The sequence below is a fragment of the Camarhynchus parvulus genome, chromosome 5 (assembly GCF_901933205.1).
Source record: "Camarhynchus parvulus chromosome 5, STF_HiC, whole genome shotgun sequence".
Taxonomy (NCBI): domain Eukaryota; kingdom Metazoa; phylum Chordata; class Aves; order Passeriformes; family Thraupidae; genus Camarhynchus; species Camarhynchus parvulus.
Window position 1 is genome coordinate 35,528,443 of NC_044575.1, and position 23,451 is coordinate 35,551,893.

The window sequence follows — 23,451 nt, forward strand, 5'->3', positions numbered from 1 at the left end:
CACCTGTGCCTGAATTTTTTTACTGTCTTGGATTTATACACATTTCATTTGAAACTGTACTCATTGTGGTGATCTAACAAAAATTTCAAATTTGAAATGTCCAGTATAGGTAAACATATTTTTGATCAGTGTAGTTCAGGACTCACTACAAAAGCAAAACACAACACTGATGTTTATCCTACCTGTCTGATGATTAGCCTGCATTTATCTTAGCATTTTCCGGGGGCAAAAAACGAAACCCTGGAAAATTGTGGCACTTCCTGCAATATTTCTCCTTTGAATCTTTTTCACTGGAAGGATAATTTCTCAAATTAAATGAGAAGAGGACACAAACCAAAGGCATTTATAAACAGGATGCTAGCCTAGAAATATGAATCCTCCAGCCATCCCCTCTGGCTCCTCTGTCTGAGTGACTTGGCTTATTCCCTGGAACTAAGTTAACCCCAACTTCAAAGTGGGTAGTGTATAGCTCTAAAATACTTCTGTTTGAAAATGAATCGAATTCCCTGCATGAATCACAAGGAAAATAAGTCTTGGAAAAGATTTGTTTTATTTCAGTCAGGAAGATTCATTTTCATCCAACACCATTTTACTTTTATTTTTAAAAGTTATCTTTCTGTAATTGCACACTAGTTTAGAGTTAAGATAGGAGCATCTTAACAATAATGGGCACTTTTTTTAACAGATTATTGCCAAAAGTGCATTCTTTATTCCAGGGAGACACTGTAATAGATACCAGTGCTTTCGTAATGATACAAGCAATCTGTAAGCTATTATAGGTTCTTTTATAGTAACTTAATCTTCATATTGTTTTATACGTCTGGAATTTTAATAGTGTTTTTAATTTATGAAGAGGAGTATATTACATATTACTAGTTACATGGGAGTATGAGCTAAATAACAGACCACTGAATGGTATTCTTACAAACAAATATTTAGAAGTACTTAAACAGGCATAAGGAATAGAACAAAGAAGTTAAAGAATACCATACAGATATAATAGTAGCTTTTATGGAATGGGTCCAGAACCATCTAATCTGAATTGCAACTGTTTTTAATGCATAAATTTTGCTTCTACAAAAAAATGGGAATGAAATTTAAAAGTAAAGATTTTACTCAATATAAATATATTTACCTATTTAATGAATTTAATTATTAAAATAATAAAATATAATATAAGTAATGTAATATTTTAAGAACACATATAATAATAAAGAATTCAATTATTTATTCAAATAAGTACAGATACCCATGTAACTTTTTAAAGCTAATGGAAAGAATTTATTAAATACTTGCTTATATGTAGAATGCAAACTCCTATGTACATTCCTAAAGCTAGTGCAAAAAATGAAGTCTTTTTTCCTTCTAGTTCATTGTCATTTTTAATATGTCTAGAAAGAGACACAGTTCTCTTGTAAGAGAAATATCATAACACTTTGCAGAGAGTTACAGAGATATGATCAGTGCAGCAATTTAGTGGTTGTAATACTATTAAAAGTAGGGCTTTTAAATGAAGAGAACCAGTTCACTATTTTGAAAGAAGTGATATTCTACTTTAAACTGTCATTCTGTATTTCTGACTTGCAATTAGATGATATTTCTAAAATGTCATTCCCAGATTCTGTTGTGACTGTCATCATAATAAAATGTGACAGGAAAGATATTATATCAATACTTTTTCCATAATTAGCATTACATTTCTCTCAAGGGTTAAATACAAAGGTTTTTCACGGAATGGTCTGCAAGCTTTGTGCCTTTAGAATCTTTTAATATAGCCAAGACTGGTGACAACTGGGAGATAGATCTATGAACAAACTCGTTTGGAGAGAATAGTTTTGTGGTGTGTGATATATGTTAGGCAAATGAGCTTATTAGGGCTCTCATCTATTTTATTATTGGTGCCCAATTTAATAGAGGCATTTAAAAAACAATATTTCTGCCTGCGTCCTTGAAATGAAGAAGATACATTGATATAATTGAGAGCAAATGATTGCATGTTGTGCCATTTAATCATGTCATTTTTCAATTGCTGTTTTTTGCACTTCACTGCATGCTTATAGAATATTTAGCTTCAATATAGATTAAGTCACACAGTATGCAACTGAGTAGATTTCCCATATTAGGTGACATATTTTAACCTTGAAATCAGCAAAAGCACACAGGTTTGGCAGTGTTTTTCTAAACAATGACAAGTAATCATTCATTTTCTATCTTTGTCAATTAGCTTTTTTATTTTAAGGAATTACTCCCCTATTAATAGTTTTTGAGAAATTGTTGATTTTCTTTTTCATTTGAAACAAAAATTCTTCTTTTCACCATCTGTCCTGCAAGAATGCATTACCCTGAGAAGTTCCAACAGGCATTGCCATTTTACAGACAACACTGAAAACTACATTTTACCCAAACTTTGCAAGTATTTCCTCTTTAATTTTTCCTGTTTCTTGTTTCTCTTTAGTGATGTATTATTTCTGTTAGTTGTGATACTTTAAGTTTTACATTATCACTTTTAAAACCTGAAATGCTGCCCTAGCCAAAAATCAGGCATAAAAAGGCAAATAAGTTCTAAAAGGTGTATTTTGATTGGTGTACACAGAATAGTGACTCCCATTCTCAGATCCTGCCTTAATTTCTGCATGTGATTGTTGTACTAAAGAACAGCAGATCCACCTTCCATCAAAGAACAACTGGGTGCAATCAGAAGTGTGTCATTCCCTCCCTCACATACCCACATGCAACAAGGAGGAAGAGTAGGCCTTTAACAGACCGAAGTTAGAGAGACATTTTCTCTTAGATCTGGTAATTTATCTGCAGCTGAACTTCTTTTGTATTCCTAAAAGCAGCCTGTGTTGCCCATGCATACACAGAAGCCCAGAAATAGCACTTATCTCAGTATACCTTGGCATTTCTTCCGGACCTGAAAGCACAAAGAAAATCCATCTGTTTGTCATTGTCCAACTGTTTTCAACTGGCCATCTCTACATGAAAATTTAGTCCAGTTGTAGAGTGAAAACAAGAAGCTTCAGATCCCATAAAAATGAATTCTTCAAACAACATGTTATAAATGAGGCTATGAAAACATCCCAATAATCTATGTGGTGAATGTGTGGATTATGTGGATTTAAGGCAACTCAACTAATTTTACTATGACTTTTAAACTACTTTTAAGCATAATTAATCCCACTGAATTCATCAAAAGTCTTAAACAGTTAATATAAACACCTGGTCAAGATTCTTGATATAACATGTTTCAGTGGCCTACTCATCTTACATCTCGTGTCAGAAAGCTGACTTCCCATACAGGTCTTTCAGTCATGCAGAGCAGATGGTGCAGCACAGCTCAGGTGCCAATATGCTGCAGGAAGGCTGAGGAATGGAAACTCACTGGGGCTTGAGGAGCTGTAACATTCCTCAACTTCCCACCTTTCTATGCCTCTCATATGCTCTGGTGCTGCCTAAAGCTGCACACTTGTTTCTGGTCATACACCACTCACTTAGGAGTCACACAGCTAAGCCAAGCACCTTCTGTTCAGATCATGGCCACTTCCATCCCCATAGATGGTGCCATTAGCCCTTGGCTTGGAAGGAGTGTTTGATGTCATTTGACTCAGCAGGGGCTTTTCCAGATGATTTAAGTCATGGTATTAACAAGCTGTGAAAGTAGTTTCAGGTAGCCCTTTTTAGCTATGCGGGTGATAACTTCAAAGCACTGAAAATAGGAGTTGGCAGGGGGAAGTAAAGCCTTGGACAGGAATCCTCAGGATGGGAAGCCATGACCATGAAAACATTCTAATGACTAACACCTCAATGATATCAGGGTATCTGTTGGGAAGCAAATGACTCAGACACGAAGTCAACTTCTTACACAGCAGTTGCAGTTACTGTGTATACTCAGCCTGCAGCAAAAAAGTCAAATACATTTATTTAAGTCTCACTGCAAATGGCTTAAGTGAATACGTTTCTCCCACATTTGCAAAGATTTGGATTGTGTTTACGTTTACCACAGCTCAATGGACACATGATAGTATGAGGGGACAAAATTGTAAGTGTTTGATCTCTTAATCTATGCTTCAACAAATCTTTTGCACACACAGAAGACTAAGTGAGCCTAAGTGATGCACCTCAGTGAGATCACATCCTAATTTTCTGAACCTTGAAATGCCCAGTAGCTTACAATAAGAGCTGTAAACTATAAGACTTTAGGCTCAAGAGAGGTACTCATCATATTTCCTTACTCATCCAATTTTTAAATTAATTTAGTTTTATCAAACATGAATTATAGCTTCTACATTCACAATGTACCTTGCAAATAATTAATTAAATTAACTGTCATTCTGGAAGCATATTTTGCATGTGCAATTACTGTATTGACAGGTTTTTATACAAGGATGTGATTTTAACAATAGCAAAACCTGGATGGATATACAACACCACAGTGTATATATCATGTCATGGGCTATAGGCAATTATTGTGTCCCTTTAGGACACTGAACACAAGACCCTAATACTGCTTAAAGTCATTATTGCTAGTGCTATTATATAGGGCTTAAAGATGTCTTTACACGATTAAGTTCTCTGGGTTTTAAAGTATTGTTTCTGTAGCCAACTATTTCAATACACTGTTAGATACAAGCACTTCATTCTTCTCCTGTTTAATATTAACCATAATATCATGTAATAAAATTGAAACAAAAGTGCCATAGGCCTAATTGTACTGTCACAGCCATGTAAATCAGAAATAGCTTCAGTAAAGCTACTGTTATTATGCTGGTGTAAAATTGATATAAATTAGAAATGACTTGGACGCTGTAGCTCTGCTTTCAGATAACACAATGCAAAGGCCTCACTTAAAGTCCCCTATAATGGCTTATGAATGCAATTCTCCTTACCTCATCATGTTAAAAGGCATTGTATCAGAAAAGACCAATATTTATAAGGGATGACTTAATCAGATAGATCAAGGTAAATTAATGTTATAGGGCCTGATCCTGAGCTATGTTGACTTCTATGAAGTTAATGCAGACCTACATAAATTTGGCTATGATTGGTGTATAACTCACCATCACTTCCAAAAAACCTGAATTGCCTAGGTGTTATAAAATGTAAAATAAGAACACTGACTAAAGATAGACTTTTTGGTCTCGTTTGGTTGGCTGGTATTTTTCCTGATCTGACATTAAGCTAATGAACAGCATCAGAAAGGAAATGTGCCAGACGTGGTGGTTACATCAAGGACCACAAAGGAAACTAGTAATGAACTCTAGGAAAATAAATAAGGGCAAGTTCAGGAAACGCAAGTGAAAATGCAGCTCTGGTATAAATTGAATAATAAAATTCCTGGTCATATTTTGCCATAAATAGTGGTTTGGGAATTTGTCATTCACCTTATTTAAAATTCAGAAATATTAAAGGTACAGGGTTCTCTCATTACAGAAGTAATAGAATTCTAGCTATTATAGAGTTAGGGTAATTTAAATAGCTATAGAATGCATTATATCAATAAGTGGAACATCTGTATGAAATGTCCACCTGCTACTATACTACTCAGTGTACTTTACAATGAAATGTACTTAATCATTTTAAGATGTCTTCTAATGAAGGCTTATCGGGAATAACATTTTGAACACAAATACTTTTAGGCACTAAAACTTCTGCTTTAAATGAGATTGCATTGCCTTGTTTACCCTTGTTGATTAATAAGCAATCTGTTAGGATGGCCCAATTGTGCTAGTGAAAGTAGATTAGTAATTCAGCTATGTTTGTGAGTTTAACCATCATTTCTCTTGAAGGCTTTAAAAGAAATCCCTGTCTTTTGCACACTATCCCTATGCAAAGAAAAGATACATGTTTTTAGCTGTATATACCAACCTTTTGGTACACACTTTCAACTTGATATTATTGATCAAGAACAGCAGCAAAATACTCCTTTGAGTTATGACATTTCTAATTATAAATTTCAATTTTTAAAGAAACAGTGACACAAAAATTGGAACTGGAATTCACTTTTCTATAGAATGCTTTTGTTTTGCTAATAAAATTGAGAAGGTGATCCTGGTTTTTTATCAGTTAACGCTTCTGAACAGCTTTGAGACATGTTGTGGCCTTTTTTTTACTTGCTTCTTATCATTAAGTGGAAGTTTAGAGGCAAACACCCTGTCTTCAAAAAAGATGATAGTTCAAATTTTCTCATGGGGTCATGCACTTTCCTCTGTGGTGTCCCACAGAGGGAAACAGATGTTGGTAAGTCACAATTTAAATTATCTGTAAAGCTCCCATGTGTAGAGCACAGTCCTGTCAAATTCAGGAGTAGCACATCCCTATGATAATTATTGAATGCTTGAGCTATGCAATGTTATAAAAGTAAAGGATCTCAGAACCTGGGCTGAAGCAGTCATCTTCACGTGCATTTCTGCCTTCTGTACCCCAGCTTCATAGATGCTATTATTTAAATTTGTTATGAGTTAAAAAAAATCCTGGTTTGATGTTCAGTGACAGTAGAGTATAATCACAGATAAAACCATGCTTGGAAGCACCCCATGCCATTAACTGCTTCTGGGTGGTAGACCTTGCTCTAATTCTGGCATGTAGCATGCATTACTTATTCTACTGCTCAACAAGATTCTCAGCACAGTTTCTTAGGGTTTTGGTGGAGAACCCCATATCCTGGCTCCCATCAAGTTTCAATATTAGGGCTTAGCAATTGTCTCCCATCGTCCAGTTTACGTCAGACTGCATTCTCAGTAGCACTGTAATCAATATATGAAGTAAACACAGTGAATTACTCCTTTTCAGGGATGATACAATTGTCACAGTTTTCCTACATTTACTTGAATATGGAACTACCCTGAAAATATTTTATGATAACAAAAAACCTCTGTAAACAATTTTATACTGATTTTTCTCTTTCTGTAATGTTTCTCCTGTGACAGGGCACATATGACCCATAATTTCTATTGTTTTTTCTCAAAATATACATATTCTCATTGCATGACTACAATTTTTCTCTCTTATTTTTCTGTAGAATTTCTGAAGCTGATTACTGTCAGGGTAACTCATTTCAGATGTGATCCAGTTGAATGAAAAAGAAAGGAAGAATAAATGAGTCTACACCATAAAACTTTCAGCATTATAGAGACAGTTAGCTATGTATGGCATTTGTTTGAAGATTGAATGTAGTTTTAGTCTGTCTGTGCTATTAAGGTTAAGACTGTATTTATCTGAAAATAAAACACTAAGCTCTGGCAGAAGTACGGGAATTTATGGAAGACCTGAAAAAATATTGCAAGACAGATATTGGGCACTGCTAAATATCAGATAATAATTAATATTTCAGTTTGCGAAGTATTCCATGCTGACATCTGCTGTTTGTCTGTCCTTCAGTCTCTATGCTCTGAGATCAAGCAGAGGCGCCGTGGGGTGGCCTCTGTGCTGCGATTATGCCAGCACCTCCTGGATGATCAGGAGACCTGCAACCTAAATGCAGATCACCAGTCCATGCAGCTGATAATCGTAAACCTTGAGAGGAGGTGGGAAGCCATTGTCATGCAAGCTGTCCACTGGCAAACCAGGCTACAGAAGCGATCGGAAAAAGACTCGGTGAGTGATGCTTGCTTTTAAAAAGTCTTGTGGGATTTCATTCTTCACAAGAAACACTTTTTCAGCACAAGAAAAACATACCCATCTCTGAGTGTTTTCTTCCAACAGAGATGCCATTCTTAGTCTTTACTGTCTACAAATGAATCTTCAGTTTTTCATACAGTATTGTGTGGACAACATTGTTTAATAATATAAACTCACATATATATATTGTATTGGCTGGATATTTAATCTCATCATATCTGATCCCACCCAGTAGAAAAACCAAATCCTCTACTGCTGCTAAGTTGCTCAGTACCTAACAGAACTGGGCCCAGAGACATATTTCACTGATTGTAAGTATATCTTAGAAAAAGAAATTCCTGTGTAACTAAGACTGGTTTTAATTAGCATCCCAGCAGAAGATGTGTATTTCACATAGAACATCATGGGTATGTGATTAATATACAATCCTCTGTTATTTGAATATAAGTAAAATGTAGTAATTTGCTTTTATCTCAGGGAAATGATTCCTAAGAGGCAAAATAGCACTCTGCTTAAACCATCCATTAAGTGGCATGAATTAGATTGGTTTTCCACAGCCTAAAACTATATTAAAAAGCAGGGGTAATAAAATTATCCCTACTGTAACACCATTGACTGTAATGGATGAATTGGCTCAGCATGTCTTGTGCAATTATGACACTGCTGAAGTCTGTATACTGCAGCTACATTGACAGCAATGTATGTAGTTCCTATGTAGTTCATATACTGAATAGTCTTGGTGAGATTTGGGAATAAGTGATATATTTTTTAAGGTTTTTATTAAGCAAAGCAAAGGAAAAATATCTAGACACATCCTTCTTAGCAATTATCTGACTAACAGTGAAATACTACTTTTGACTTCTTTTTCTTAAAGTTCCTTTACAAAAATAACAGAAGCTTTAATTCTCTGGTTCAGTTAGGGTCCTACAGTATGAAGATACATAAGGCATTGTTTAGAAACCCTAGCAGTTCCTGAGTGAAAATCCTATTAGTCTTAACAGCCCAAGAAATGGTGAGTTAGTGAGAAGGATGCTGTGGACAAGTGAACTGGTGAAGGTAATAATAATGTTGCTTGCCTGCCTTTTTCATAACTTAAAACATAGGAATGCTCCTCTGCTAGTTTGTTTTACTGGCTCTTTTGCTTTAGGTATTGATATAGAAATGGGACTCGATGAAAGAAGAGGTTTGAACAGACTGTTAGGACAAGCCAAAGGGGTTCTGTATGAGGCAGCATGGAAAGAACTCATCTCTGAAAAGCAGATGTAGTGTTAGCGTTGGTTTTATAAGCATGGGATGAGTCAACTGGCAATGTAAAAAATGAAGATAATTGAGATTGTGAGAAAATATTGCAGAAATTTCAGTGGAATTAAAGAAAAAACAGAACTAGTGAGAATCCAGAAAGAAGTTTTATGGAAATTGTAGGTAGAAGTTTGAAACAATACATTACATTTAATTGAGAGGAAAGTCAGGAAATAAAAGAAGACTAATGTCATCTCAATAGTTGCTGAGAGTTTTGATGGTAATGAGTCTGGGAGAGCAAGAAATGAGAACAGAAGTAAAAGAATTCATCAATGAAATAGGCTGGGCAAGTGAATGTGTTAGAAGACAAATATGAGGCTGAGGAAAAGATTGATAAAGAAAGAAAATACAGTAGCAGAAATTTTTAATCTCTTGAGAAATGCTAGTTGTGTTTTTGTGATAGTTCCATCTTAGGAATATTTTTAGTCATATTACTAATGTGTTGCAGCAATAGCTCTAATAAATTTGGTTAGTGCTGCACAAAATGTTTAATGATCTGACCAGCAGTAGAAGAACAGTTGAACTTTGGAGCTTCAGAAATAAGTATGTGCAGTATTTAGGCAACAACCAAAAAAAACCACCAGCTCTCAGAATCCTGAATTTTTTTTTGTTAGAGGCTGAGTATTGCTGGGTCTGTAACAGCCCAAGAGGGAGTGAACCACATTCTAGCTGTGTTATCTTAAAGGTAAAGTACCGCAGATCAGCAGGTTTGGGGTTTTATTTTAGTAGATGACTATTTGACTTGGAACAAAAAGAAGTTGCATTTGTGAGATATGTTAGAGAGTGCTGACAGAGGTCCAAGTTACTGTAATGAACAATGTTATCCTCTTTTGCGTGTAGGCAGTTGCTGTATGGAAGCAGTTGCTCTAAATTGTTCAGAGGAAATTAGAGCTTGGTGCTGCGCTTGCAGCAGGAGTGGAGTCTTATGTTTCTGTTTGGGATTGCAATCAATCAGGAGTTGAGGCATGGTGAGGATATGAGTACAGAGTCTCACTTGATATCTGGAGGCTTGGAACTTCACAAGGTACCCACTGCTTTGTTCCCACTTTGCCTGAGGTGGTCTGGAGTTATTTGCTGGGCTGAGCTGACTTTCACTGGCTGAGGGGTGTGTCATTCTTTCTGCTGAGAGATAGCAGCTGTCTAAATGGCTGCTCATGATGCTCATCTAATTGTCACTGTTTTGTTTGGAACCTCTCATCTTAGGCTGCTTTATAATATGCTTCTTTTAAGTATGTCAGTATCTACATGTTTCTCTTGCTGATAAAACTATCCATATTCTCAACATTTAAATATGCTCCAGCCACTGCAGGATTTCTTTGACTTTCCTTGCCTGAGTTGGCATGTTCTAACCTTCCTTTTCACTCAGTTCCTGTGCAGTCATTTCTTGGGTAGGTACCAGAACCATTTCTTCTGCTATCGTATCTCTCTGTATTTGATGGTGTGCCAGTCTTGGCACACAAGCAATATCCCTTGGTAACAAGTCTGTCTTTGTGGTTGCCCACAAAATACTGTAATTTATGAAAACAAATGAGATGTTTTTATAGCCTGACTCATTCATGGCATCTGACTTACTGACAGTAAATAAGATACTCCAGATAATTGTATAGCCTCAGTGCAAGAGTCACTCTCATCTTCTACTGTTTTCTAATTGTGTGCTGGGATCTTCCTTTGTCCCCTTTCTGCCCCTTTTTACATTCAGTCACTTATCTGGGCCACTTAAAATGTTACAAAGGTACGCTGGTATTAACCACAGAAAACTTTTATGTTTCTTTTGAATTGTCTTCTTTTAAGGTCTTCAGCAGTTTTTAGTTTTGCTCGCCTTTTGCAATAGTGGGCATGATAAGTTTACAAATAACAAGTTACTGACATGTACTTCATGCTCCTACAAAAGCTCATAAACAAAAAGTTCTATGTAGAATGTGAGATTATCAATAAGAATGGCTCCAGAAAGATGAAATATGATTAGATTCAGCGGGTTAATCTAGCTATATAGAATGAGGTATTCATAAAGTGAAAAAAAACTCAGAAAACTGGAAACAGTCCTAATTTGTTTCAGCAAAAGAGGTTTTTATCTCCCCCATCTGTTTGTTTTGGTGTTGGGGTTTTTTTGTTGTTGTTTTTTGGTTTTTTTTTTGTTTGTTTGGTTGGGGTTTTTTTTTGTTTGGTTTGGTTTTTTCTTAGTAAATTCTTTTCTTCCAGATTTATCATTCCATATTTTGCTGATATAATGTTACATATCACCTTAATTTTAACTTCAGGATTACACAGATGCCTTATAGCTTGTCTAACAAGACCCTGCTAGCAATCATCTTAAAGGAAAAAGAATACTGCCTGGCAATTGCAATAGCAATAGCAACAATCTACATTTAACTAAACTCAAAATTGCCATCTAAAATTCCTGCACAACAGCTGGAGGAGCTTTAACTCACTATGCACTTTCCTTTAGAAGCTACTTTGTACTTGGAAGACTAAAAATTTAAAAAATGGTTTTGGGACAGATTCAGTCAGAGTTGTGCCCATAAATTTAGTCAAAGTTCTAATATGTAAGTTGTTTCTGCAATGTTTTTTTAAACTTTGCTCAGCCAGTGGTATATCCAATGCAAATTATGTGTTTAACTTCAATGGATTATTCTAGCTGCTACAGAGGATTCCAATATGTGTATGTCCTGCCCAGATCAGGTATGTCTCTGTATAGAAAGCTGCAATGAGGTGACCATGGAAATTCACTTTTTTGGGACAGGGAGAAAGGGAAAAAACCTGTGGTTTCTAGTGGATTTTACTTTAGCTGCCATTCAATATTCCTGCCTTTTTGGTGAATGGGGAAGGTGCTTTTTATCCAGAATGCTCATTCATTGAATGAGAAACATACCTGTTTTATGGAGCAGACAATTTCGTTTCTTATTCAACAGAGAGGGCTAATTATTGAAGGGATGGTATTACTCATGCATTTAAAGAGATTTTGAGCTAAGGCGATTTGGGTTAAGGTGCCCTAATTCTGACATTGTCCTGAAAATGTCTGAAATATTAATTTGTCTGATCATCAAGTTCACTACTATACCTCATGAAAAAAAAAATATTTCTCTTCTTCTGAGTCATCTTATGTGTACATTACACTGAAAGTCCAGTGGAACCTTCATCTGTATTGGCTTGAAAGTATGCTGTACATCCAGCCACATAATTGAAAATAATAAGGCCACAATAAATGGGATGGCCTTGGGGTATAACACCCAAGGGATTCAATTGGTGTCGCTTTGTATCAATGTCCATGCATCATGGTAATTGAGGTAACATAACCAATTACCACATTTTAATTAGAGTTGCATGGACTTGGGAAAATCTGCAATGGTGAGACAGCTCACTTGAAAAAAAAAAAAAGAAAAAGAATAAAAAAGAAAGGCACTCCTTTCCACAAGCTTGTTCCTTAGGAGGTAAAGAGCCTGCTTAAATGGCTGTTTAGGATTTTTACCCGACAACCTCCTGGTTTCCTTCTTTATAATGCGTTTGGAAAAACAAATTGTTAAAGTATACTATATTGCTTCTGATTTGGTATCTTTATTCTTTTACTCTATTTATCTGTTTCTGTGATGCTTTCTGGGAAGGAAAACAGTTTTTCATAATGTTAGGCATGGTGTCTTCACTTCTCTATATTTACTTCACTGATGCAGTATTTTTTCAACCCATAGAATGACATTTGTTCTAAGCTTAGAAAACACACACAAACCCCCTTGTTTCAGGGGCAAAACATGAATCTGTCATTGTTCAGGTATTTGCTAGATAGCTTCACTAAAGAAACTTGGTTTCTAAAAGTTTCTTATTTCATCACAAGCCATCATTTTGTAAGGTGAGTCCTAGCTAAAAATCTTGCATAAAATTTAGAAGTTCATCAGAAGGGTCTAACACAGCAAAGTACTGAGAGATGATTAACTTAACTGGATGAGAAGGGCACACTACATATTGTGAAGTGCTGAACACCCGTTACATGATCTAGCCGTTACAAATTATTTAATGACTTATGTTTTTGTTTTGGTATTGGACCTCTTCCGTATAGTCTATGACAGTACTGTCATGATGGCTTGCATTTGCTCACTTTGGTGCTTCCTTAAAATATTCAATGTTCAAGTGAACGGATATTTGATTTTAGAGTTTGCAATATGATGCACCATCCTCATACTTGAGGTGTGTATGCTTTTGAGCTTCTGGGTTGCATTGCATGTCTGATTTGTGACATGAAACAATTACTAGTAGGATCTAAAATATAGTTATGCAGATGCTGAACCTAGGTCTAGATTTTTCTTGAACTTAATTGAAGATAGGAAATACATCCCACATGCTTGCAAGAAATTCTGTGCTTCTCGTAATTTTCTTGAGGACCAGCCATAGTTATGAGGGAAGTCGTCATGGCAGTGCACAAAGTCTGGATGATCTGGTAAAACAAAGCTGGGAAAACCCTTGTTGTTGAGCAGATCTTAGTAAAAAATTCCAGACCCAGTCTACTTTAGTCAAAATTCAGATAAATGTTTTGTTATATTCTTAAGAGTCTCCTGAGCGGCCACCTGCAATGGTAGGTTTTTAGTGAATAGAAAGAAAAAAAAGAAATATATTTAAGTCTTTCAAAAGAAGGCTCTACTCCATCCTCAGAGACTGCAAATCTTTCTGTCACAACTAAAAGTATAAGGTAAAAATCCAAGGGTGAAATACTCCCTTCATTTCACCAATCTGCTATATATTATTCCACCATTTCGCTCACTCTGGCAGATGTCATGTTTTGCCACAGCTTTGTAAAATGATAACTCATAACCCCAGCCAAACCAGACAAATTCTCAGGAATAATCACCCTTAGTGGGAAAATAAGTGATATTCAGAAATTGGAAATATGATGCTTCCAAAGCATGCCGATGCTGAAAGAACTGTCAAACACCATTTAAACAGCAAAAATACCTCATTAAAAATAAAAGTTAAAATGATAAGATTTTAATTTTCAAGGACAGTGGTCTTCAAAAGAACTCACTTCCTATTTAGGCACTTAAGTACAGGGTCAGATATTTAATAGTGCTCAGCAGACACTGACTCTCATTGCAATGCATTGTGTTCAAATTACAGGATGAAGTCAGTGTTTTATTTAGGTGCCTAATATGCGCTAATCATAAGTTCATGACTCAAGCCAGGATTGCTTTAAAAATTACAGTTAAGGGAAATATGAAAGTCACAAACTTGTGATTTTTTAGTTAATTTAATGACTTGTTGCTCTGCATGTCTAATCAATCCAGTTCTGCAAGGAACAGTATATGAGTGTAATTGAGGGTAATCTTCAGATTTTTTTTTTTCTCGAGAGTTCTCAAACAAAACAGTTTTTAGAAAAAGAGGAAGAAACCTTATTTTCTGATAGGCTGAACTGCAGTTTTTTCCATCTTACAAGGGCCTTCCATATTGGATGGGAGGGCCATAATACTTATGCCACTATGGAAATATATTTGCAGGATCTTCAGGAAGTATATGCATAGTCAGTATCTCATTGTTCACTATTATAGGATATTCTAGGAGCTGCACCAGCTCTAAGCAGACAGGAGTACAATTAAAAACTATTTTTAAAATAAACGAAAATAACTAAGGTACAATTATTTACTCTTTTTTCTCAACACATAAAGGAAAAGGTATCCAACAGAATTATCCGGCGGGAGATTTAAAACAATCAAAAGGGGATACTATTTTCATGGAGTGAATAATAAGAATGAAATTTGTTCCTACAGGATGTGGAGGATAGCAAAAATACAAATGACTTCAGTAAGTAATCAGATAAATTAATGGAGGAGACATCAATTAATGCTTATTAAATTCCAACTCTGAAAGTCCCCACAGGCTGACTTCTCAAATTTGGGAGGGCAGCTTCTAAATTCTTCTGTGTGTTTGAGGGTTTTCTAACTTTTTCATAAACATTCACTACCAACCGCCTCAGGAGATGGACTCAGCTGAATGGACTGTTGGTCTCACCTAAAATGACTGTTACTGTTTGAAAGCACATTAACTTGTAGATATTAACTTGTAGATTTGGAGGCCTATCTATGCTATATGTACAGTGAAGAAGTTTTACAATATGCCAAGGGAGTTTTCACTGTATTTGGAGGGGGTTTTGCTATTTCCAAAAGCTGTAATGCAGCCATTTAGGTTGTGTGCTTTCACCAGAAGAAAACTTTCAAAAATGTACCCACTTAACAGTTTACCAAGACATTTCAAGCATAGTTTTTCTGTAAAACATACAGAAATGATAATAAATACATCTACTTAATATTTAAAGATGCACATACATTTATATCAAGGTACTATAGTAATACTATAATACACATTGAATAATACAATGTAAATCATGAGCAAGGATCATATAAGTTTCGTTTCTCCTTATATACAAGATGTTTGTGTCATTGTTGTAGCTCTAATCCATATCCAGGTCTTCGTGTTTGGTGTGTGCAGTAATATGTAAATTACCTAGCCAGCTGCGTTAAGCAGTGTTTGTTTATTCTATTTCTTTTGGCGTAGCACACAACTGAATTTCTGCCAAAAATGTGGCTGCTCCAGGGAACACTGTTCGAGTCGAAGGAAGTTTTGAAAGGAAAGATATATCATGATTCTTTGCTCTGTGAAACAGTATAATCAAGAGAAACTCTGCTCATAAAAAAGACCTGTATTAACGTAAAATAATGAGTTTGTAAAATACAATGAGCAAACAGAATCTTTTTAGAACACTCTGTTTACATCAACTTTGTAAACAAGAATACAATACTAAGAGGCAGTGACTTTTTTCATGCATGGGAAGCATGACTATAAGTGGTGAAATGTGAAAATGGAAAGTTTAAGAAAAATTATTTTTAAATGGCATGTTAATATCCCCTAACACATAGAGTTAAGTGCATTTAAATTTAGAAACCAGTGATGTTTAAATGTTAAAAAATTGCATTAATGATGTGAGAGCTATCTACTTACACTTGCGGTCCTTTCAGTCTTGTCTGACACTTCTTTTTTTATCCAGCCAGCTAATTTCCCCTTTGTGAGGAGTAACTGTTTTCACACTAGTGCTTACCCAGCAAGCCTCCTCATTGTTTCATGGTTAATTATCTTCTTGAGCTTCACCTTCTCAAGTGAAGGGAGAAGGACTGGGCTTCCCCGCAGCTCTAATGAAAGCTAAGTTTGAGAGATTCACTTTGTGAATAAATGCAGTGTCTGATCTACAAACATAATAAATGAGTTCCTAAACTTTATGGAGTCACAGCTCATTCAGCAGGTTTACTGGTTTACTGAACAATTCAGAAAGACACTTTATTCTAAGAATCCATTTTAATTTTTAAAAGGGGAGGAATATTGTTTCAGTGTGAAACAGAATACCATAAACTGTTCCAAAATTTCTAAGCACTACACAAAAAGTACATGTCAAACATACAGTTTCATTAAAAACCTGAGCAGCTGCATGAAAGACTTAGAGCTCTATACTGCATGTTAAAAACACTTCTACTGATAACATCAATACTAATAGCCCTGTGCCCCTCAGTTATTATTTTGTAAACTCTTAGTATTTATTGGACTTTTTGTTCCTCACCAGCACTGAAAATAGTCATTGTGGATAGACTGAAATCTTCAACTTATGTTTTGATTTGAGCCCAAGTTTAAGCTGTGTAACATTTAAAATAAACTCACCTGTAAGAGAAGAAAGTTGAATAACGGTAATATAGTGATTTTGTAACAGTGAGTTACTCCCCATTGTACTTTTTTACTCTGTGTGACTAAGACAGGCATGTATAAACCCCTCACAATAGCAAGGTATCGTTGTCTACTACTTTGGCTTTTTGCAAGTGAATTTCTACAAAGTTTGCTTATATCAAATAATTTTGCAAGTGACCAAACCAAACAGTGCACTTGAGACACTGCACAGGACTGATTTAATGTACTAGCTTAGATTGGAAATTCCAATCCTTTTTTTCCAGCCAGCTCCAGAGCTGTGTTGACATCTATTATGTATATAGAGAGGTATAAACATCATCACTTACCAGAGAAGGTGAAAAGAAAATAATCTGGAAGTTCAAAGATGAGATGATCTTGGTGAAAGAGCTCTGCCTACCTAGGGACCGCTTATATTTGGAGATTAGGCCAGTGTTTCTATATTGCAACATTTCAAGAGCTGCTTTTCTTAGATATAGGCTGTGTGATGGCAAGGAGCAATTGTGCTGTTGTAGCCTCAAAGTGCTTACCGTTGTAATTTTGATTCATTGCCAGAACTCCCTGCCACTTACTGACAACTGTGGTGTTTAACTTAGCACTTGGAAATCCATAGGTGGCCAGACTGTGCAAGTACTTGTAATATACAGCATTCTTCTAGCCTTTGATTTAACAATACTTGCTTATTGTCTCCCTTCAAGTTGATATCTTAAATTTACAAATGATGAATCAATCGCTTCAGGAAATGCCAGAACTGAAATTGCAGAGAAATTGCATTGAAAATTTAAATAAGGGGGACAGGGAGTCCATTCTCATTGATAATGTGAATTTGGTGGTCTCTCAACTGATTCAGAAGAAGAAGAAACTGATGATAGGGATGGGTATTTTTCATGCAGTCCTGTTATTCATAAATAATATATAAAGTCTCCCTTTCCAGGATACTGGAAGAATTTTTTATTTAGAAATTCAAGTCTCTCTTTTCCAGCTCTTCATGAGAAAACTTTCTTTCTAGGTTTCTCCTAAGGTCAAGCTCCCAAGGGCTTATGTCCTGCTCTTTTGTACCTTATATCTGTCTGTGTTTCTATGGTGATTCTCACTCCTCAGAGTTTTTCACAAATCCTCATTTCTGCTGAAACAAAGCTCTTTAAAAAGCCATGATTTTGGTGTCCTGATGTGCCTGCTATAGATTGGAGATGCCTGTTGTATCTACTGAGTCCATTCATAGCATCCACTGAGTTGTTCTGGTTTAAATGAGAATACGCTGTTAAAGGAGTACCAGTTCCAATGTAAATGATACTAAATTAAAAGTATTATTAACAGTTTGCAGACCTCTTAACTAGTACAAAGAGAAAGCAACAGTGATTTTATTGTGCCACTTTGCTTTGTTGGTACAAATTTGTTTATGAGCATCTAAATGCAGAATGCAATTGGTTTGGTATTAATATGGTGTTCCACGGGTTCCCTGGTTTTTCTGGATATTTTATAGTCTTAACTATAAAGAAGCTATTTGGGTCAAATTCTGAGACTTTGCATGGATGAACTCCCACCAACTTGCATGGGCATGTATCTGAGGTGTAGTGCCAGGATTTGCTCTGTTCTGAACTATGTGTGCAGGGAAATTGTGTTTTGGATTTAGATAAAGCCAGGAGGGTTTTTCTAAGAGTTTCATAAAGGGCTTGTGATGGATTCTTGAACAAAGAAAAACATATATTTCTCTGAAGTAAAGGTGAGATATGAAATGACATTCAAGGGCAAAAAATCCTGTCATGTAACCTCTTGACAGATGAAAAGAAAGCTACAAAGCAGTGAAAACAACAGTTGGTAAAATATGTCATGTAGCCAGGTTTTCTCATCACAAAAAAAAGCCCAAATACACAACTTGGGATATAGGTCTGGGATTGTAAACCTATTTGGATGACAATATTACTCAATATAAAAATGTTATAGATGTTCTTCTTTCTAGTAACATCTAAAGGGATTCTTTAGCAAATAAGAAACATAGATGTTAGAAAGGATATGGTTGCAAAAAAAAAAAAAAAAAAGAGGCAAATGCTTCTGTAGAGGATGGAAAACAGGTAATGGGTAGGTCATTAACAATGATCCTTTGGACACAGAGCAGGGACTGAACGCATTGAGTCCCTGCTTTTGCCTTGATCTGTGATCAAAGTTAGTTCCTGCAGGCCTTCTGCTGACATGGCTCACCTTCTGTTTCAGCCTGGCTTGTACACTCCAGTGTGATGTGTGAGTGGAGTGTGATGGAGAGGCTGGAGCCTTTCACTCTTTTGTCCATCTGACACTGCAGGCAGCTTACCAAGGGAGTTAGAATACCCTTATAGGACTCCTATGCAGGCACAACTGACCCCAGAATTTTACCTAGCATCAAGTGACTTAGAAATGGCAGAAGAATGCTTAGAGAATGGACATTTTCCGTAACTTCTAAAACACTTCTCCTGCTAGTAGGAGTTAATAGTTTTCAGCTGGGCATCCTCTTAAAATGCCACTGCAGTTATTTTACCTGTTGCTTAGAAGATGTGCCCACAAAGTTGCTGCCATGATAAAGAAAATTACCTGTTTTAGGTATGAAAATAGTAGTCCTTTAAACTGTTATTTCTGAGCATTATCAGAGAACTTCAAACCTCATCACAGAAACCTGAGCAAAGGTGGAGTCTCTGTTGTTCCCAGCTCATACTGAGACCCTTGCAGATGACATCTGTGACTGCTGAGGGCAGAGGCAAAGTCTGTGTCCTTCCTGTGGTACAGGAATCTGTGCATACAACCACCCATGTAGGACCCTGGCACTACCTGTAAGAATACATGACCCCTAAAAGAGCAGGAAGAACTCTGCATGTGCAGGATTGAGCATGTAATATCATAGAGAGAGGCAATAATAACTGTAAAATGCAGTAAGAGATTATCACAGATTTAGATATTATTTTCTCAGGAAATAAATGCATACTTGCTTTTAATTGCAATTGTACCAAATATGTAAGTTCATGTATGTTTTTTCATGATCTGTCATAAAGCATGCTGCTTCCATATAGTCTATTGTAATGTGTAGGCCACTTTGGTGTTGTGCACAGGGAATATTATGCATATGCATATGCTTATGCATATTAAAAATTGGTGTTGGGAAATGGGGATAGTTTTTTTGATGACTGTTATATAGGGAACACCATTTAGAAAATGAGTTTAAGTGAGGCAGAGGTGAAGTGGCACTGTACACGACTATTTCCCTCAGCAGAAGTACTTGGCAGGCTTGCATTTTTCAAAAGACAAAATCATGTTTGTCTTCCTTGAATGTGCACACATTCCTGGAGGTGGGGGATGGTTTTCTGTCCTTTTTCTTTTTTCCCTAGCCTTTAAATGCAGTTGAGTTTGGATAATTTGGCCACAGCAACTGAAGGATATGTTGCAAGGAAGGAGGAAGAACAGAGTTTGCATTTATTATTGTAAAAGCTCTTTCTTTCATGTTAATTCCTTTAAAAAATATAATAGTATGTAGGGGTTACATTACAGGCCTGTTTCACCAACACAAAGTATCTGTACTGGAGTAGCACATGCAAATGACGCCAAAACAGAGAATCATTGTTTAATATCATTTGCTTCAGAAAAAAGCTAAACTATTCTTGTTTTAGTAAAAAAAAAGCAAATTAAAAATTTCATTTTGACACTTTTCCTTAAAGAGCATTGGGGCTGAGGAGATATCTTTATTTGGCTTAATAACCTTATTTCTTCCCATTAACATTTTCTGCTGTGTCACTGATTAGCCATTAAACACCAACTCTACAAGGATTTAAGCACACACCTAATTGTGCTCACAAGAATTATCCCACTGAAATGGGAATGCTTTCCTGAGCAAAATAGTTCTGGATTCAAAGTAGGAATAGCTAAAATCCTTAAAGCAGCGCTTTCAAATACATTAAAATTAATTTAACCTTTCACTCTTCTGCATCTATAATTTCATTGATTATTCACTTAAAACTTTTCATGCAACAGTATATGCTTCCTAAGTGTTGTTTATCTAGTGGAAATATGCAAAAAAATAGGAATATGCATAATATTGTGCATCTTTTGATTCTTATTGCATTGAGATTTTTTTATTTTCTTGGTCAAAACTATTTGCTGTTTCTTACTTTTCTTACTGATCTTAGAGATCTTCTCTAAATGTAGTGGTATTTAGTGACTTTATAATGTTAGAGATCACTCAGACCTACTTTAAACCTACCCATTTTTAGAAAAATTAAATACACATTTTTACTCACACATTCCTTCATGTATAAAAAAAAGTTTCTGAATTCCAGGAAATTTAGTGCCATCAATTACAGAAACCTGTATCAAAAAAGTTTTTGCCAGAGCGAACAGGTACCTTTGCAATGTTTTGCCACAGACTCCAGCAAAGCCAGGGCTTAAGAGTCAGCATACAGAGCTCACTCCATTAAAATGTGATATTCTATAGCACACTCCAGGACTCTCTTTAAATATAGTCTGTCTTATATGTGGAGATCAGCATTTCTGTCTGTGATAGACCCCTTCCTTTTTGGGTATGTGCATTTCAAGAAGGGATCATAGAATCAGAGAATCATACAGTCAGAGAATGGTTTGGCTTAGAAGGAACCTCAAAGATCATCTGGTTCCAATCCCCCTGCCATACACAGACTCTTCACTGGGCCAAGTCACTCCGATACCTTGATCCAGGCTAGGTAGAACTTCCTTTGGAGTCTTCCTAGAGAGTCAAACTCTCTGTGAAAGACATATTCTTAATTAACTGAAACAAAATAAAAAACATGCTGCAGCTCTTACACAAATAAATCTTTCCCAATTGGAAATGGAAGTAGAAGATTCATCTACTTTGTGGAAAAGGTGAATTGTACAATACTATACAGTTCACTCAAATGGAAAACACAGAAGAAGAAGCAACACCCTTTTTCCTAGTAAAGTGAGCAAACAGAATTTATCTCTGGGCCTATCTGACATTTATCATTTGTACCCTCCTCTGTATAACACCAAGTAAAGCGAATTTTAAACATTCTGTTGGCAAAACCTAACAATCTATTCCTAACATGATAACTCTAATCATCCAGCATCGTACCTCTGCACTCTGAAATCTGAAAAAGAGATATCTGATCTGATAAAAATGGTTCCTAAAAATTCCTGGGATTTTACCTCACTACTGCTGTCAGGGCAAATGTTGGCTGGAGTGACACCTCCTTCCATTCTTCACTCCAGAGGTTTATTCCAGAAGCTATGGTGTGGCACTTCCAAAAACTACCTCAATCTCTTCCTTGTTTGAACAGTTCACTAAATTTTATAAAAAAATATAGGGAAAATATATACCTGTACTAAAAATGCCAAATACAAAATCTGTGTGACTTAAGCTGAGTCATTTGTTTCAAAGTTAAAACTTTTCCTGTACTTTGGAAGGGCTGCCAGTGTAGCTGATGACCACTAAAGTTGTACTTCAAGTGATACAGTAGTAATTTACTAATATCAATTTAGTCAGTTCCTTGTAGAGAGAAAGCTATAATAGTAAAACGACCATATCTACATAAGAGTCTTTGCAAGTATAAGCAACAATCAGAAGGAAAATAAAATAAAACAAAACTAAATAAAATAATTTTTTTTAAAAAATCACCTGCCATCAAGCTAAGCCTGCAAAACTTCTGAGTATATGCCAGGACTCAGAAAAGCATGTGCATTTTAAGAATAAAAAAATAGGCTTTGAAGTGGGGAGCACTCAGTGAAGATGAATGGGCTGAGGTCACAACTCTACATGTTTTATTGTTTTAGTCCATCTGACTTGCTGAACAAACAAGCAGCCAAGTGCTGATTTACAGAGGGAAGGTTATCTTCCTGACCAATGAGGACCAAATGGTTTGTTTTGAAACAGAATCAGATTCTATGGAACATAAAATTCTTGGAACCTGCTGCTGATTTCCTGCCTTTAGTAATTTCTTCATGCAGCTGGCAGAAGCTTAAAACAGTAAAATCAAGCAGTTTAGGAAACTTCCCACAGCAATGTCTTCCTAATGCTGAGTATGACAGGATTGTAAAACATGACACAGAGAAAATGAGCCATTGAATCTGATTTATTTTTTAATCTAACAGATTTTCAAATAATTATATTTTCTTACATTTTACTTAAATGTTAGTTAATGGTCATCTACAGCTGGGAAACTAAGTCCAGCTAAGTACAAACCAGGAGCTTTTATTAAAACATGGCGAACTGGCAAATCCAAATAAAGATTTCTGGACTCCACAATGTACAGAGCTGCTCTGATAGCCATAATTGTCTAGCAAATGGGTGTTTTCTCAGGAATTTTTCTTTAGCCAGGGTCTCATGGGAAAAAAAATCTAGCAAAGGTACTCTATAAAAACTTTGGGGTAGGTAGATTCACAGAGACTCAAACCTTCAACATTAGTCACGACAGATTCATGAAATACCAAAGACCTCCTAGCCTGCCAAGAATGAAAAAATTCTTTCACACCTGCAGTTCTGCCCATTATTATATGTGATCTCTTAACACAGCTGCAGGACTCAGGGACCTACATTACAGCTCAGCCCAATGAAGCATGAGCACGTAGATTTATCTTGGATGGAGAGAGTCTTGATTTATCAAATAGGTTAATAATCGCATCACCCCATTGAATGGTGGATAGCTGCCCAGTTTGGGGGAAATAATTCCGCCTGATTTCCATTGATTGTTTTAGCCTTTTGTTAACTGGACATACTGGGATGATATAGCCTTGTTTCTTGCACAGAAACAATGCCACCTATATCCATAATTAAATAGGCACTGGAGCAGAGATTTGGCACTATCTGTGTCTGCGTCTCTT

General features: G+C 36.0%; 1 protein-coding gene across 2 annotated transcripts in view; it reads left to right on the forward strand.

Moving 5' to 3' along the window:
* Positions 1-23,451, forward strand: part of AKAP6 (A-kinase anchoring protein 6) — a 259,646-nt gene that overhangs the window by 223,022 nt on the left and 13,173 nt on the right. For both annotated transcript variants that reach the window (XM_030949026.1, XM_030949027.1), the window contains exon 12: positions 7,378-7,593. In XM_030949026.1, the coding sequence (XP_030804886.1) occupies positions 7,378-7,593 (216 nt within the window). The remainder of the gene's footprint in view (positions 1-7,377; positions 7,594-23,451) is intronic.